Genomic DNA, 14514 nt, shown 5'->3' on the forward strand with positions numbered 1-14514 from the left:
ACATAGCTAAGATACAAAATGCAAAGCTGCATTAGAATTTTTGAAGTTACTTACTGCTCTGAAATGCCTTGAACTTCTTTTACCCACGTACTTTGTTCCTTATCTCCAACATATGCCACTTTAGTTGGRGGCACTGCATTTCCCATGTAAAGCTTCTGTGTGCCATGTGGTTCTTCCAAATAAAACCTTGAGAACATTATGACAGGTAGGAAATTTAACCAACTAAGATTAACCTAGACATAATCAATTGTAAGCAAAACTTTAAATTGTTAGAAATTACTTGTTAAGCATGTGGAAGACTTGAAGCATCGTTTTCTCTACCTGTTCCACAACAAGCCACACAGCATGTTTCTTATAAAAAATACCTGCATATGTGTTATTTATAAAGAATTGTATAGAAATATTYGCTGTGTGGATTTCTGTACATGTGTTTTTCCCTCAAAACTAAGGAGCTCTCCCAAGCTTCTACATCTATAACAAAACARTGAAAGACTAGACTGCTACAGAGACAATCAAACCTCAGAACAATGTTAAACGAACATTCTTCACCAAGCAGCCTCTTTTACATTTGGACTAATCTGTTGTTAGTTTTACAATAAAACTAAAATTTTCAGGCAGTCCAAGGAACTTAATTTGACAAAAAACAGTAAGACAACGAAGAACTATGAATCAGGTAACTCTTACTTAGTTTCTCCATCTGACACTGCAACAACTCTGGCTTCTTCCAGGTGGGGCCAGTTAACAAAAACTCTCTTTCCAAGTATCAAACTGGCAACRTTTTCTACCATCTGAAAAAATCCAGGAATTTTATTACTAATTGTTAAACATATCAGATTTTTGTTACAGTATTTTCAAACTGTTTTTGCAAAAAATACTACTGTAGTTAAATAATGGATTTTCCTGCAGAATAAAAAGCTCATTTTATCTTATTAAAACATTTTTTATACAGATTACATAATCCCTGATTAAAAACGTGGCTCTTRATATGTTGCATGTGTTACTTCGAAGACCTGGGTTGATTTATGTGTCTCATGTAGGCTTACTACTTCTTTTGTTAAATCATTTTGAACTCTTTGTGTCTCTGGGACACAATAAGCAAAATGAAAATTTGAGATTACTGAAATATTTTGTACCATATAATTTACTTATTTACCTCACTGAAAAAAGGAMCAACATTTATGTCCATGACTTTGTTAGCATCTGCAATTTTAGTCTAACATTATGTTCTGGTTTTCTAATGAGTTTCTGCTATTTTTTATTTTATAATTTGGTTGGGCTTTTCTAGTTTTTTTTGCCATGTATCTTGAATATGCAGTGTCCCTATCTCTCTACTGTAAAATCATATCTATCATATCATATTGTATCATATCATAGAATTTCACGTCATATAATATAGTTTTCCTCCTCTCTCCCTTCCTGGTTTTATTTATTTCTGAGATTTTTTCTTTTCTGCATTTATCTTTTGCTACTTTGACTTCTTCCTCTAATTCCTCTATCAAAYAGCCTCAGAGTGGAAGGTGTTAAGTCTGCTTTGTTGATAAAAAGGAAACACTTTTTCAGTGTTCATCTATTCAGTTACACAAAAGACAAATGACACTGGTCTGGAGACTKCTCCCTTGCATTTCTACCATTAATTAGCAACTAACTCCTTACTCAAGATCATCTAAAGGCAACCACAGAGAAAGGCCAGAAATTCGACTAAGGAGACTGTTATTTCATATTGTGAAGAATGGACAAACTTAAACCTTTCAGTAGATACCCAAAATCCTAGACTGTTTCCCACACAAATTTAGCATTTAACACTTCAAATCTGACTATGTAACAAATTCAATCTTTTTAACAATTCGTTTGTCCCGCTGTGAATTTTTTTTTGGTTTTGATTTTTGTTAGGCTTTGGTCTTTTGTTAGGAGCTGAATGCTTACCTGGTCTTTTGAGTTCTCATCAACTATGATTTCTAACATCATGTTCTCTCCATGGCTGCTTTGCTGAAACACTTGAACGCCACTTTTTTTAAGRTAGAACTGGGTAAAAACAAAACAGGATATAAAACTTGAGATCTTACATAGTTATCTATTAAATATAATTGAAATGCCAGAAGGGAGAAATCTTTTACCTTATGTTTAATGTGCTTTAGAGTAGGAAATCCACAAAAATATATTGCACTCTTGTTGATATTAGTTATCTTATTGTGCGTTATTTCTACATGCCAAGCATCCAAAGGTATTGTTTTATACCTAAAAAGTAAATTGCACAACATTTGYTCATACAGATTGACCTTCAGCTCTAGGAAAACTCATTAGTCATCCAAACACTCATTAACTGACAAACCCTTTGCTTGCCAGCAGTTAATTTATGTCACTTGGAACCTATAAAAYGGACTATAAARAAACCATGTGCTATTGCTGCAAAGAGACTATTCATTAAGAAAAAGACAAGACTTTCAGACATATGCCAAACTCATTATTTTAAGTAATTGTTATTACCAAATTCTAAYTAGCAATGGCTCCTTATGGTATCACTCATCTTCACAACTACCCATTCTTTATTGACTGTAATCCAGCAACAGGCATCCTCCTGTATTATGCTTTAAGTTTGATTACTATTAAGTTTATGTTTCCATTTCATCTTCAGTCTGTGTGAAACAAAGCTGGCTACTTTCAGTGAGAGGAAGGTGAAAAACACACTTGTGTTCAACTCTCTGCACTGGATCCAAATGCTTATGTTTAGAAAAAAATACTCTGGAATAAGCATGCCAATAAATGATTACTATTTATCAGATATTTGTACCAGTCTTTCATTCTCTGTGTCATACAAAGTTAAGTAATTCTCTGGATTGTTCTTGATGACTTAGCATTGGTTCATCTATTTTGTAAAAATTTGAAGGACAGATAGTTTTACTGTGCCATCCAAAGCAGGCAATATCTGATTCAGTATTTTTCATTTTTCTGTGTATATACTGGCATATGCAAGCTTTGGTTAAAATGCTAATCTAAGTCCTCCACTACTTTTAGCCTACTCTAAAATAGTTACCCCAGCAGTACCTYGTGTGACATCGTTCTATTGCAGGGAATTTCTCTGGCCATGGTGACAGGTACTGGAACTCAGCATCTTTGTCATACCAGTACATCAAGCAAGCACTGTGAGTGTTTCTTCGTTTCTCCTCTTCTTTTAGACCCTTATTACAGGACTCCATGGCCTGCAGCAGTCGTTTCTAAGTTTTGGAGGAATTAGCACATGTGAAACTGGCAACAAAAATTAGCATGGAAACGTCTATAGAGGGAAAGCAACCTGAAAATCCAGATATCCAATGTGCTCATTTTCCAGCTGCAGCCTCACCCTTCCTTATGCCCTTGCTAAAAATGCCCTTAGAACAATTACCATGAAATTGCTTTGGAGAATAAAGATCATCATTCTGTGAGTCTGTTTCCAAAGTGTAGCCTTATCTAATAAAATTATCCTATATGCAAAAGGAAAGTACTATTTTTCCCTCTCCGTTAATGCTTCCTGTTACTGGTGGTCATGTGAAGAGATTTCCTGTAAAAATACTTCCTTTTTCTCRAGTGTTTCTTTTATTTTGCCTACAGACATTCTATATTTTTCTATGTATTTAGGAATAGAACATTTTTCTCAAAGAATCTGAAACAAAGTATTTCAACAGCTGATTAAAAACATTAATGAACACTACCCAGTCCACAGCCCTTACTTAGGAAACTGAAACTAACTGCTTATGGTAATTTAATCTAGACTTACTTCCCAAGCAGCAAACATTTGTATCTTTCTGTGATCTTATCAAGTGTTATTTAAGCTTCCATTTAATTGCATGTCTAACTGTTGATTAATTAAGAAATTTAGCAGTCTTGTTATTCAGCTTTCTTGAGTAGCAGATACTGAAAGAACTTACCTCATCAATAAACGGGATTAATACTACAGCTTCCCATTCTTGCTGTTTACCATTTAGGTCAGTTTTAAAATCAGGTGGATAATATTCTATAATAGGAGAGTCTTGACTAGTCATCAAATGCTAGGAAAATACAATAGAGATGATATCAGAGGCAATTTAGCACTAATTGTAGGAAKAGGAAGGCTCGTATTAAAATCCAATGCTGTACAGAAATGAAACACTTAACTCTCCTAGTTGGCACTTGTTTAGCAAATGCAAAATTTTGTACTTATTAATAACTTTACACTGTGGTAAATATACTAACAAGTAGAGTATTTAACTATACACTTAAAATGTACAGATAGAATATAAGCAACAAGAAATGCAGAAACATCAAGAAAAGAGTAACATAAAATAAAGCAGCCAACGTGTAAACAGTAGATAGACAATGCAATTTAATTCTATATCCTACCTGGTAGCATTTAGGTAGCAGATCTTTGCTAGCTGCTGGAAGCACAGCAAGAAGCTGTTCAAATGGCATAAAAGGTTTTCCCAGTTCAAATTTGATTTTGAGTTCACTGATGTTGTGAATATCTGACAGGTAAGGTGCATAATGATAAGGGTAATACCTGCAGGGGAGAAAAAGAAACCCTAAGTTATTTGATTTAATTACGGCACAGAAGTGCTCCCAGATCAGAAATAAACCAAACTACAATAAATGTTCCCAGAGCACAAGGTGAAACATAATTTGATCTTTCAGCAATTTCCCATTAGATGTTTCTTCTTACCAGCTCCATGATTGAACTCCATGGTAATAATAATGTAAAATCCATTGTATTGCCTGGACATAACATTCAGCTTGATCAGCCAAGAAGGCACTTAAAAGAAAAAAGAAAGATGCTTACTAGTTTTTTCATTTTCACTGGTACATAAAAAGTACTTAGCACCTTGTACACAGCAATGAGGATGGAACATTTTGGGAACTAATAATACCATGATTTTCTAGATTAATTTCTTCTCTCGTCCCCAAATACTTAATACAGAAAACTTGACTTGCAGCTCTTGTGGCATTAAGCCAAATCATCACTACCTGCAGTACTCTGTCATGTGTTCTCTGCTTTTGACATGGGATGAATATTTTRTCTTGTATTAGAATCACAAAATGACTGGGGTTGGAAGGGACCTTACAGATCATCTTGTTCCAACTCCCCTGCCATGGACAGGGACACCTTCCACAGACCAGCTTGCTCAAACCTGACCATCCAACCTGGCCTTGAACACTTTCAGGGATGGGACATCCACAGCTCCTCTGGGCAACTGGTGCCAGTGCCTCACCACCCCCACAGTAAAGAATTTCTTCCTCATTACCTAACCTAAACCTATTCTGTTTCAGTTTGAGGCCATYATGCCTTGTCCTGTCACTACACACACCCTTGTAAATAGTCTCTAATACATATTTACAAAGACCTGCCTTCAGTGTTTAGGAAAAAAAAAAGTATACACTTACTCAGACACTACTTCTACACCCATTTTAGTCATGTAGTAAGTTCTTTTGTATTGCCTAAACTCAGTTTCAAACAGATCATCATCTTCTGGTTCATCTTCCAACGTGGCTGGAAAACCAGTCATGAAAATAAAAGGATTAACATTCACTTCTCTACTGTAATAAGGTTTGAAAACACTCACTTCTGACTTAATGCCTTAACTTTACTTCTCAATTCAAAGCTACAGGTGCTCCTTGCACTGCAAGTAACATGAAACAGTCAAACAAAATCTTTACCCAGAGAAACTCTGGAATTTTTAAGACAGGCAACACATTTTTTAGCCCAATTACAAGAATAGAGAAGATAATATAAGCCATCAGAAAAAAATCTGAGAAAACATTAAAATTAATTTTAAAATTTAATTATGTTCTGCAACATCAACTAATATAATGTAGTACTATTAATACATTTTTGACAATTAATTTAAAAACATGAGCAAGAAACATTTCCTGCAAGTACAATGAGTTTAAAAGCATAACCACAACCAAAAACCCTAGAACCATACAAAAATCTATTCATTTGTACCACTCCATATAAGAAAATACAATTATTAAAAACATAGCATTGTTGAAGATTTGCTCAGTAATTCCTTTAACTCATCACAGAAACACAGGTCAGGAAGAAGCAGCTAAAGCTTTAGCCTCACTCTCTCTCACGAAAGCAGTACCACTTCCCAAGAGCTAACTAATTAAGTCTTGCATTCAGATTAAGGTCATCTCTGACAAGCAATTCTCATAGTTCTTTGAAATCTATGCACATATTAGCATRGGGGGGCTTTGTTATATATGGAAARATTATTTGCACTTACTTTTAGGGGTCACTTCACCTTCATTTTTTTCTAAAGCAGCCAAAGATATAGAATTTTCCTGAGCCTATTAAATTAAGATTTGAGATAATGTAAAAATACAGGTTAAYATAMACAAACCTCATTCAAAACCATTTAACCTGCAACTCAAAATGCTATAATCRAAACGGATACATATTGATATTATTTATTACAAGCCCCATTTCCTTCTCTTACAATTGCTTAGAGAAAATTATTTAAGCAGACAAAAAGGACAGATCAGACAAGAGCAGTCTCAAATATTAACTACTTAAAAAAAATACCTGAATATTTGTGTTCCAAAATGCCACTCTTTCCACAACTGCTCCATATACAAAGAAYAAGATAACAATATACAGAGGCAGATAAATGCAAAAGACCTTTCTCCTGCTACTCTACACCCTGCTGAAGGCATATACTGAAGGGCATTCAATGGAAGTAGTGGTGGGAACTTGACACTGGGGCAGAGACAAGATACTGTTACATAGCAGAACATATATATATATATATATATACACAAGGTGTTGTTCCTTATTCATTAGTTATATCCAGAATTGCAATTTTAATAATTAATCTGAGATAGCTCCTACCAATGAAATTATTCTTTACCTATTTGTTGTCAAATAGTTAGCCAGTACCAAGACATACATGAATGTTTTATCAGTGTATCTGAAATACATGGAACTTCCAGTAGGCTATGCATTGGAAAGTAAAATTATGAAGCATAGCAGGTTTGTCCATAACTCACACAGAAGTAAGTTCTGCTGCTTTTGAGGAACAGCAATGCATTAATTATAKGTTTACAAGACTTTAAAATCACGAGAACCTGACCTCGATTTAACCACTTCCTCACTCACAACCAGCAATATGTACAGGCACGTATGCAAACTGTTATATCTTTTCTGGTTTGAAAAAATCTCAAAATAGAGGTTTATGCCATTTAATTTGTCTAAGATCAAATTACTGATCTGCGAGAAGCAGCATGCTTATTTCCGAAACCATGCAGATAAAACACCAACCTTTTGTTTCTTTTGTTTATTTTTTCTGGCTTCCTCTGCTGCAATCCCAGCTGCCTCGTTGAGGTATTTATTGCCCACTTTACTTTCAAACCATTTTAGGTCAACAAAGACTTCACTGAAGTGTTCACGATCAAACTGTGCAGAAAGATTAAAGTAAGTTTACAAATATTTGAGGGATGTGAAATTTAGAATGCCAGATCAACAATGTCTGTTTAGTACATGCATTAGATTACATCTAGAGTCATCTGTACATAAACATTTTGCCCTAGAGATACAACAAAATAAATACTAAAAATCGTATTTCTCAGCAATATGTAACATACAGCCAAGCCATATTTTGTTTTCTTTCAGTAAGGCAACAAAGGGTAACAAAAAAGAGTTTAAATAACTTCTACACTTCACCATCAACACTAGAAGGAGTACATATATAGGGTCTGGGTAATACAGCCTTGTGCCACAGATCTAACATTTTCAGAGCTCTATCCAAGAATCAGAAAACAGAGCTGAACGGACACAATATATGATCTCCTCTTTTCCAAGTTCAGCAGGTTTAATCCTCTCCATTTCTATATGGCCTATACCTTACCTCATCTCTAGGATGGATTACTGCAGTGGCACTTAGCAGCATTACCTCCTGTACACCAGTTAGTTCATGAAAAACACTGATGCCTGCCTCCCAGAGATACTATCATTGCTCCTCACTCTTTACTACTGATCTAAAAAACTTGCAAACAATCCTCCCCTCCAAGATCTTCAGACATCTACAGAAAACTCCCAACAGGGGAAGCAAAGAACGTTGCTGCCTGAAGCAAGCATTAATAACACACAGAAATCAGACGATTCTGAGCTGGAAGGGACCCACAAGGATCATGAGTACAATTGTTAAGTAAATGGCCCTAGAAGGATTGAACCTACATCCCTGGCATTATTGGCACCCTGCTTTAACCAACTTTGCCCAATGCCACCACACACTATTCAATGGGATGTGAGGACCACAATTCTACTGGTGAATCCTCATTTGACTCGCAGTGCTAAAAGATGCTGGCTAAAGCATAGATCAAACGATTCAAGCTTTTCCTCTTATGCTATGAGGAGACCAGACAACAACTGATTGGATTCCATCTGCTCAATGGTAAAACAGCTGATTAAACCACCTGTAAAACACAGTCATTTAACAGTTCATTAAAAGTGCAGTATGGTGTATTTTAGGGTACAATATTGAGTTTAAATTCAACATTCTATACCATCCTATACAGTGCAATTTCAAAGATACTTACATCTGACAACCTTGTGAGATATTTCTCAAAACGTTCTAAATTCAGATGCCCATTTTCATTGATGTAACCTGTTGAGAAAATTAAATATGTTTTTTAACTAACAATTCAACAATTTTAAAATGTGCATTTAAAAGCCCCACAGAAAATAAAACACAATTTTGCTGCCTCTCTAAGGAAATGAAGTAAATTCTACACATTCTAACATGGCTAAAGAGATCAAYAAATATACATACAGCAATGTTAATGCTTCTACTTTCCACAGCTGAACTWAGTTTTCTTACCTCCCAGTTCTGGCAAGACAGCCATGTATGTTCTATAAAGTAGTGGCAGTGCATCATGATTAATGTGTAAATGAGGTAGATGAGGAATAAAATCATTTCCTACAAGGAAACCCATTAAGATCCAATCATCTATTATCCTTTCAATATCATATTCAAAAGGAATCTTGTCCTGGGAAAAAAAAAAGGAAAAAAGAAAAACATAGAGSAGTATAATTTTTATTATAATTTCACGCATTTTTTGCCATCTCAGCTCCATTAGAACTTACTTTTACTGGGGAGAATTCATAATCAATATATTCTCTCATCAGTGATAAGTGCAGTAAATGAAATGTGGTTTCCTCTGGTGCACACGCTCTGTAAATTATTCAAACCACCAAGTTAATTATTTATAAACACACTTTCAACATTAATATTAATAAGTCCAAGGTTACCTAAACTCAAGAAATTTTACCAGGATTGTATCTTTGCAGAAAAAATAACTTATAGACTTTTCCTTGAATCCATTTTAGGATTAATCTGGTCTATAAAATTTTGCAGTAGAATTTTCTATATAACAAGTGTGATTGTATGAAGAAGAACTAACATAGAGAAGAGCTTTGTGAAGTTCCATGCTGCAGTAACTACTTCCTAAATCCTTATACCATTGCTCAAAAAAAGACAAACTAGTCTAACTTGGCACCAAGCCCAATACATTTGAAGGTATTTTTGAATTAGTCTGAATAAGAGCAGAGTACACAGATGCACATCTAAACAGCTGGGTTACATCTGTAGTCATTTGAAATGCTTCTTGGAAGAAAAGAATATGCTGCACTTCAAAATAAGCTCTGCATGTATTATTTTATACCTTCAATGCAGCACTAAAAGAACAACAAACATATGTCTGTTTATGGCACAGTCAACACATATTCTGTCTTCCTTTTTTTCCCTTCACTAAAATTATTCATGAAAACCCTAAGCCAAYATTAGCCCCAAATCAGTTAACACCTACACCAAAAGATTAATGAGCTAAATGATGTATTTTAAATTAATAAAGGACTATTTCACCTTGTAGATACTATAACTAGCTGAGACCACCTCCAAAGACAAACAAGGAAAAATACATGTGTATTCACACATAAATAGGAGATTTTGGAAATAATCCTATAAGGAAGATGTGTGCGATAGCAGTCTTTAGAAAAACTCATGCAAGACAAATTCTGGGCTACACTGGGCTTCAGAACCAATTGTGTTACTTTTTAAATGTAATTATCATATAGGCATTAAAGGACTTCGGCAACCCWGTTGATGGTGTAAGACTCTACAGAGATATTGTGCACCTTACTCTTCATTGCACTGCATTTGAAAACCAAGAGAACAAGAATTTCTCTCAATCAAAAAATTGTGGAGAGACATTAATTTGTATGTATTTCAGGATTTTCCCACTTCATCTGTAAGTATCCAGTAAGTGAAAATGCTAACAGAAGGCAATTCCTGTAAGTTAATAAAAATATTAAAATACTGCATGCCAGCACTACCAACAGAATGAGCAGTAGTGAACCACTAACTGAAGACTGAAAAGAAAGCTTAATTCCTTTATTAGCAAAAAATATTCATTTATCTCAACATTTATCACTTTTTTTGTGTTATCCCAAGTCCTTTCAGTACCAGAAATGTTTATTTCTATTTCTCCCATGTTMTTCCTTTATGTACAAATACGTACAATTTGCTTAAGGTCCTTCAAAGAAGGAACCCAGCCACAGTAAGCTATAAATTACTGTATTACTTCAGAACAGCTCCATGTACATGCACAGTTCCAGAACAARTCAGTTTGTTCTGACTGTTTATAGACCATGACTTATTTCAATTGGGCAAACTCTGAGTAAACATACTCAGCCATTTTAAAAGAGCTCTTTTAGTAATTATTGTAGTAATTTACTTACATGCTGCATGTGATACATACATGCTGTATATGTGATACATATACACTTTAAAAAGTCAGTATCTATGTAACACAGTTATGGAAACAATAGCAATACAGCCTGGATTGCTCCATTAATAAATGAAGGAACAAACACAATACACAAAAGCTTTAAGGATTTTTTTTATCAGCTGTTCTGACAGCATATGTTTTTCATCTAAACTAATTCAAATGCACAATTCAACAAGTTGATTTCTCTATTTTCATGACTTTTCGAACCCAAAGAATAAACTAAGACTTATTCAATTACTATGCAATCAATAAAAAACACTCCAAATCACCAAACACAAACCTGTTTTAGTCCCCTGTTTGGATTTAATTTCATCACATATAAAATAAAAGTTAAATCAATTCACCTTTGAGCCTTTTTACCACCAAATCTGACTTCTTCTCTTAAGAGCGCAAAGTGTGCCTCATGACTTGTTAATCCCAGCATTATCTATTACAAAGAGATATTAGAAAGATCTTACTTTTAAAATTTTCTTTAAACCTTTCAAGCATTATAAAGAAATTTTGATGTTCTGTTTCATTACAAATTCAAAAGCTTTCAGGAATATAAAATTACATGTTTGTTTCAAACCATTTAGAACCCTATAAACTTAGGAAGATATCAAAGATGTACACACTTCACAAATTCCTGTTGTTTGCATTATTTCAGTTGCACATACCAAGTCAGCATCTAAGCCATAGAGACAGTGTCTTGTGTTTGGATCATGATGGGGCTTTGCTTTTTCTGATCTGATGAACTCCATAATTTTATGCTCACCTTCCCCTGGAGTCTGGACACAAAGAGAAGAAACACAAAAAWAGTTTCAGCAGTAAGTATTTTTCTATAAAATAAAARWTTATTTAGTATAGTAAGAAAATACMATGACCTCATGGCCTGATAAATAGACTGTTATTCCTTGCCAAGATTTGTCTGTGGAAATCTTCATATTTACAAAATATTTAAGATGCTCATTCAATCTGGCCATGAATTCAGTTCCTGTAAACAGAAATYTAAGTTAAAAACAAAGTTTTTCACTAGTTTGCATTTACATATCAAAAGTATAAAAAAAAATCCCAACAAATCAAAATTCTGACAGAGATGAAGGGGATGATTGGTTCCTTTCCTAAGACATTTAACTTTTTACATAGTAATCTAAAAAATGTTTACAACAAGACAGTATTCCAACCCTACTGAATGTTACTAGAACTTCTGTGATAAACTTACTTAAGCCTTTATTGATTCTGTTGAATCAATTCTCTATTGATTCTCCTATTYTTAAAAAAACATGCCTTAAGATAGGAAAATACTACCAAAATATAGATGCAAAATCCTAAACACCTACATTTAAGTAACTGATAAATTGTCTTACCTGGTGTAATACAGTTGGAATCAAATCTAGCTTCTGTAGGGAGAATTTCTCCCTTTTCCAATGCCTTTTTTATTTTGTCCTCTGCCTCTTTTGCTGATCTGAAACAAAACAGCRTTGGAGAGAGAGTAGAGAATATTTAACTGTTAATATCCTAAGTACAGTTTTTTGACAAAATAAATATAGTTGATTTTTTAAAGTGCTTAAAAAATAAAAAACGAGAGAAATTTAACTCCTGAATAGAGTTTGAACTTATTTCTGATACAACTAAGGTAGCTTAAAATAGCACTTCTTTTCACAAAAAATGATGACAATATTTCACTATYCAKATGTAGTTAATATTTAGATWACCAAGGTGATCATACAATGGTTGATCACAATGAATGGCTATTAATGTTGAAACAAAAGGAATATTTGACCTGAAAATGYCACCCCAGAACAATAACTGTAACATAATTAAACAAAGCAGCAGGTTTGGCATTCCAAAGGAGTCAGAAGTGAACTAACAATTAATCATCACCAGTAATGGAGAAACCAACAAACATTATCCCAGCCTTTCTTGGCCAAGAATTTCCTRAACACTTTTGAACCTGTAATAGAGAAACCACCAAAATCTTAGGTTTTTGTCTGCCTCTCAATTCTGCTACAATTTCCTCTTTAGACCTCTTTTCTAATCTGTGCTTCCTCTCAACCTCCTAGCTCTTTAAACTACATGAAAAATCAAACTACAAAAGAAATCTAGCTGCTTGAAAATATTTTCTCTTGTTCTTTTCTTGCTGCACTTCACTCACCATCCCTGTACTGTCAAACCAGAGGTTTTTTTTCCTTACAGCAATCTTAAAAAAGCTTCCAAATCTCCTAAAACATTATTGTAATTCTTAAYCTACTCGTAGCTCTGTATCTGAGCTAGCTTGGAACTGGTATCAACATGAAATCAGTTTCATTAGAAACTTGACTTCTTCTATGACTTCCACTACAGCTACCAAAAAGACACWTCTAGAACTAGCATTCACAAATATCAAAGACTCTCATATGTTCTGAAGCATCTGGAAACATATCCAAGAGTTCCACTGCAAAGTTATTTCTCAGAAAATTTCCTAAGTAAAAGCTCCCCTTCTCCCCAAATGCCACATACACAGAGAAGAATTTCAGTAACAAGAAAACTTTCCTCTTTGGAATCCTGATTTTAGCATTTTACAGGTAGTTACCCTCATTTAATTAAAGCGAATGTCAAAGGCACAATTACTCATAATCTCTTTTACTTTTCATGGCATACATTTAAGTAAGGTTTTTTAAAGTGTTTACTAACCTCAAGACAGAATCAGAACTAATCTTCTTACCTAAAACGTCTCCCACGCTGCTGATTCATTTTTGCTCTTGGAGCTACTCCATCAACTGCCATGAAGAAAACCTTCCTTGGTTTAATAAGGCGAAACAACACTTCCAAACAGTGAAAAATGTTGGCAAAAATCTTATCTTCTGAGATTCTGAAGTGGACATCATCATCATTTGGATGTGAACACTGATGTATAATGCCATTCATGTCCAGGTATAAGTTGTCGAATTCTGGAATCTACAAAAGCCACMGTTAGTACCCACTTGGTGAATGCAATCACTGCCCAAGACACAGCAGAGAGCACTGAATTCTGGAAATGTGGTGGGAAAAACTCCCAACTGCACACCAGCAAGTTAAGTAAGAATATCTGGACTGGATTTGGGTTTGCCTGCACAAATTATCTGTTATTATGATTTTTCTCAGTAAGCCAAGCCAGCTGAACAGACTCCTATCCTACCCTGGCTGTTTCTGGAACCTCAGAACTTTTGCCCCTGAGCTCAGTCTATCTTCTACATTGTAAAATTGAAAACCAAACCTAAATCACTTTTTTCAGGAACTTTTTTTTTTTTTTAATAACACTGCACGTTGAACTGAATCMATCTTTCATAGCTGCACAACAAACTATAAAAACTACAAAACTGAGCATGCAATTTCCAACACTATTTCCAAAGCAGAGCTGCCTTAAGAAGTTTTGCAGCTCTCCCCCTGTTCAGCAGCTCCTACCCCAAGCACTGCATGCTGCCCCTGCAGCTATGCGGTGAGATACCCGTGAGTCTAGAGAGTGGCAACTACCACCAAAAAGCAGTCAGTTAGCAATGATAGTATCAATTTCTTACCCAGGCTTGCCAAACATGCTTCTTTTTCTTTCTAGTGCTCTGCCCTTCTAAAAGTCTCATCTGTAGCAATCTCACTTTCTTTTACAGGAAAAAAAAAGCCTTCCCATATGTACATAAGCAATGTACAGGGAACAAACACTCTTAAATGTATGATGCAAAGGGGCCAATACTACCTTAGTGTTATCAAAACACACCACAAAAGTAA

General features: G+C 34.7%; 1 protein-coding gene across 3 annotated transcripts in view; it reads right to left on the bottom strand.

Annotated features, from left to right (window-relative positions):
* The window catches only part of XRN1 (5'-3' exoribonuclease 1), a 33807-nt gene that overhangs the window by 17254 nt on the left and 2039 nt on the right, over positions 1 to 14514 (bottom strand). For all 3 annotated transcript variants that reach the window (XM_057366938.1, XM_057366937.1, XM_057366939.1), the window contains exons 2-20: positions 13478 to 13710; positions 12141 to 12238; positions 11658 to 11767; positions 11451 to 11561; positions 11139 to 11221; positions 9092 to 9179; positions 8826 to 8994; positions 8545 to 8612; positions 7268 to 7402; positions 6234 to 6297; positions 5389 to 5494; positions 4670 to 4759; positions 4354 to 4510; positions 3903 to 4022; positions 3043 to 3212; positions 2115 to 2235; positions 1924 to 2022; positions 685 to 788; positions 55 to 186 (exon numbers count right to left, since the gene is read on the bottom strand). In XM_057366938.1, coding sequence (XP_057222921.1) covers positions 55 to 186; positions 685 to 788; positions 1924 to 2022; positions 2115 to 2235; positions 3043 to 3212; positions 3903 to 4022; positions 4354 to 4510; positions 4670 to 4759; positions 5389 to 5494; positions 6234 to 6297; positions 7268 to 7402; positions 8545 to 8612; positions 8826 to 8994; positions 9092 to 9179; positions 11139 to 11221; positions 11451 to 11561; positions 11658 to 11767; positions 12141 to 12238; positions 13478 to 13710 — 2258 coding nt within the window. The remainder of the gene's footprint in view (positions 1 to 54; positions 187 to 684; positions 789 to 1923; positions 2023 to 2114; positions 2236 to 3042; positions 3213 to 3902; positions 4023 to 4353; positions 4511 to 4669; positions 4760 to 5388; positions 5495 to 6233; positions 6298 to 7267; positions 7403 to 8544; positions 8613 to 8825; positions 8995 to 9091; positions 9180 to 11138; positions 11222 to 11450; positions 11562 to 11657; positions 11768 to 12140; positions 12239 to 13477; positions 13711 to 14514) is intronic.

Source organism: Malurus melanocephalus, unplaced genomic scaffold, assembly GCF_030028575.1.
Source record: "Malurus melanocephalus ecotype Western Australia unplaced genomic scaffold, MMel_1.1 scaffold_73, whole genome shotgun sequence".
Lineage (NCBI taxonomy): Eukaryota > Metazoa > Chordata > Aves > Passeriformes > Maluridae > Malurus > Malurus melanocephalus.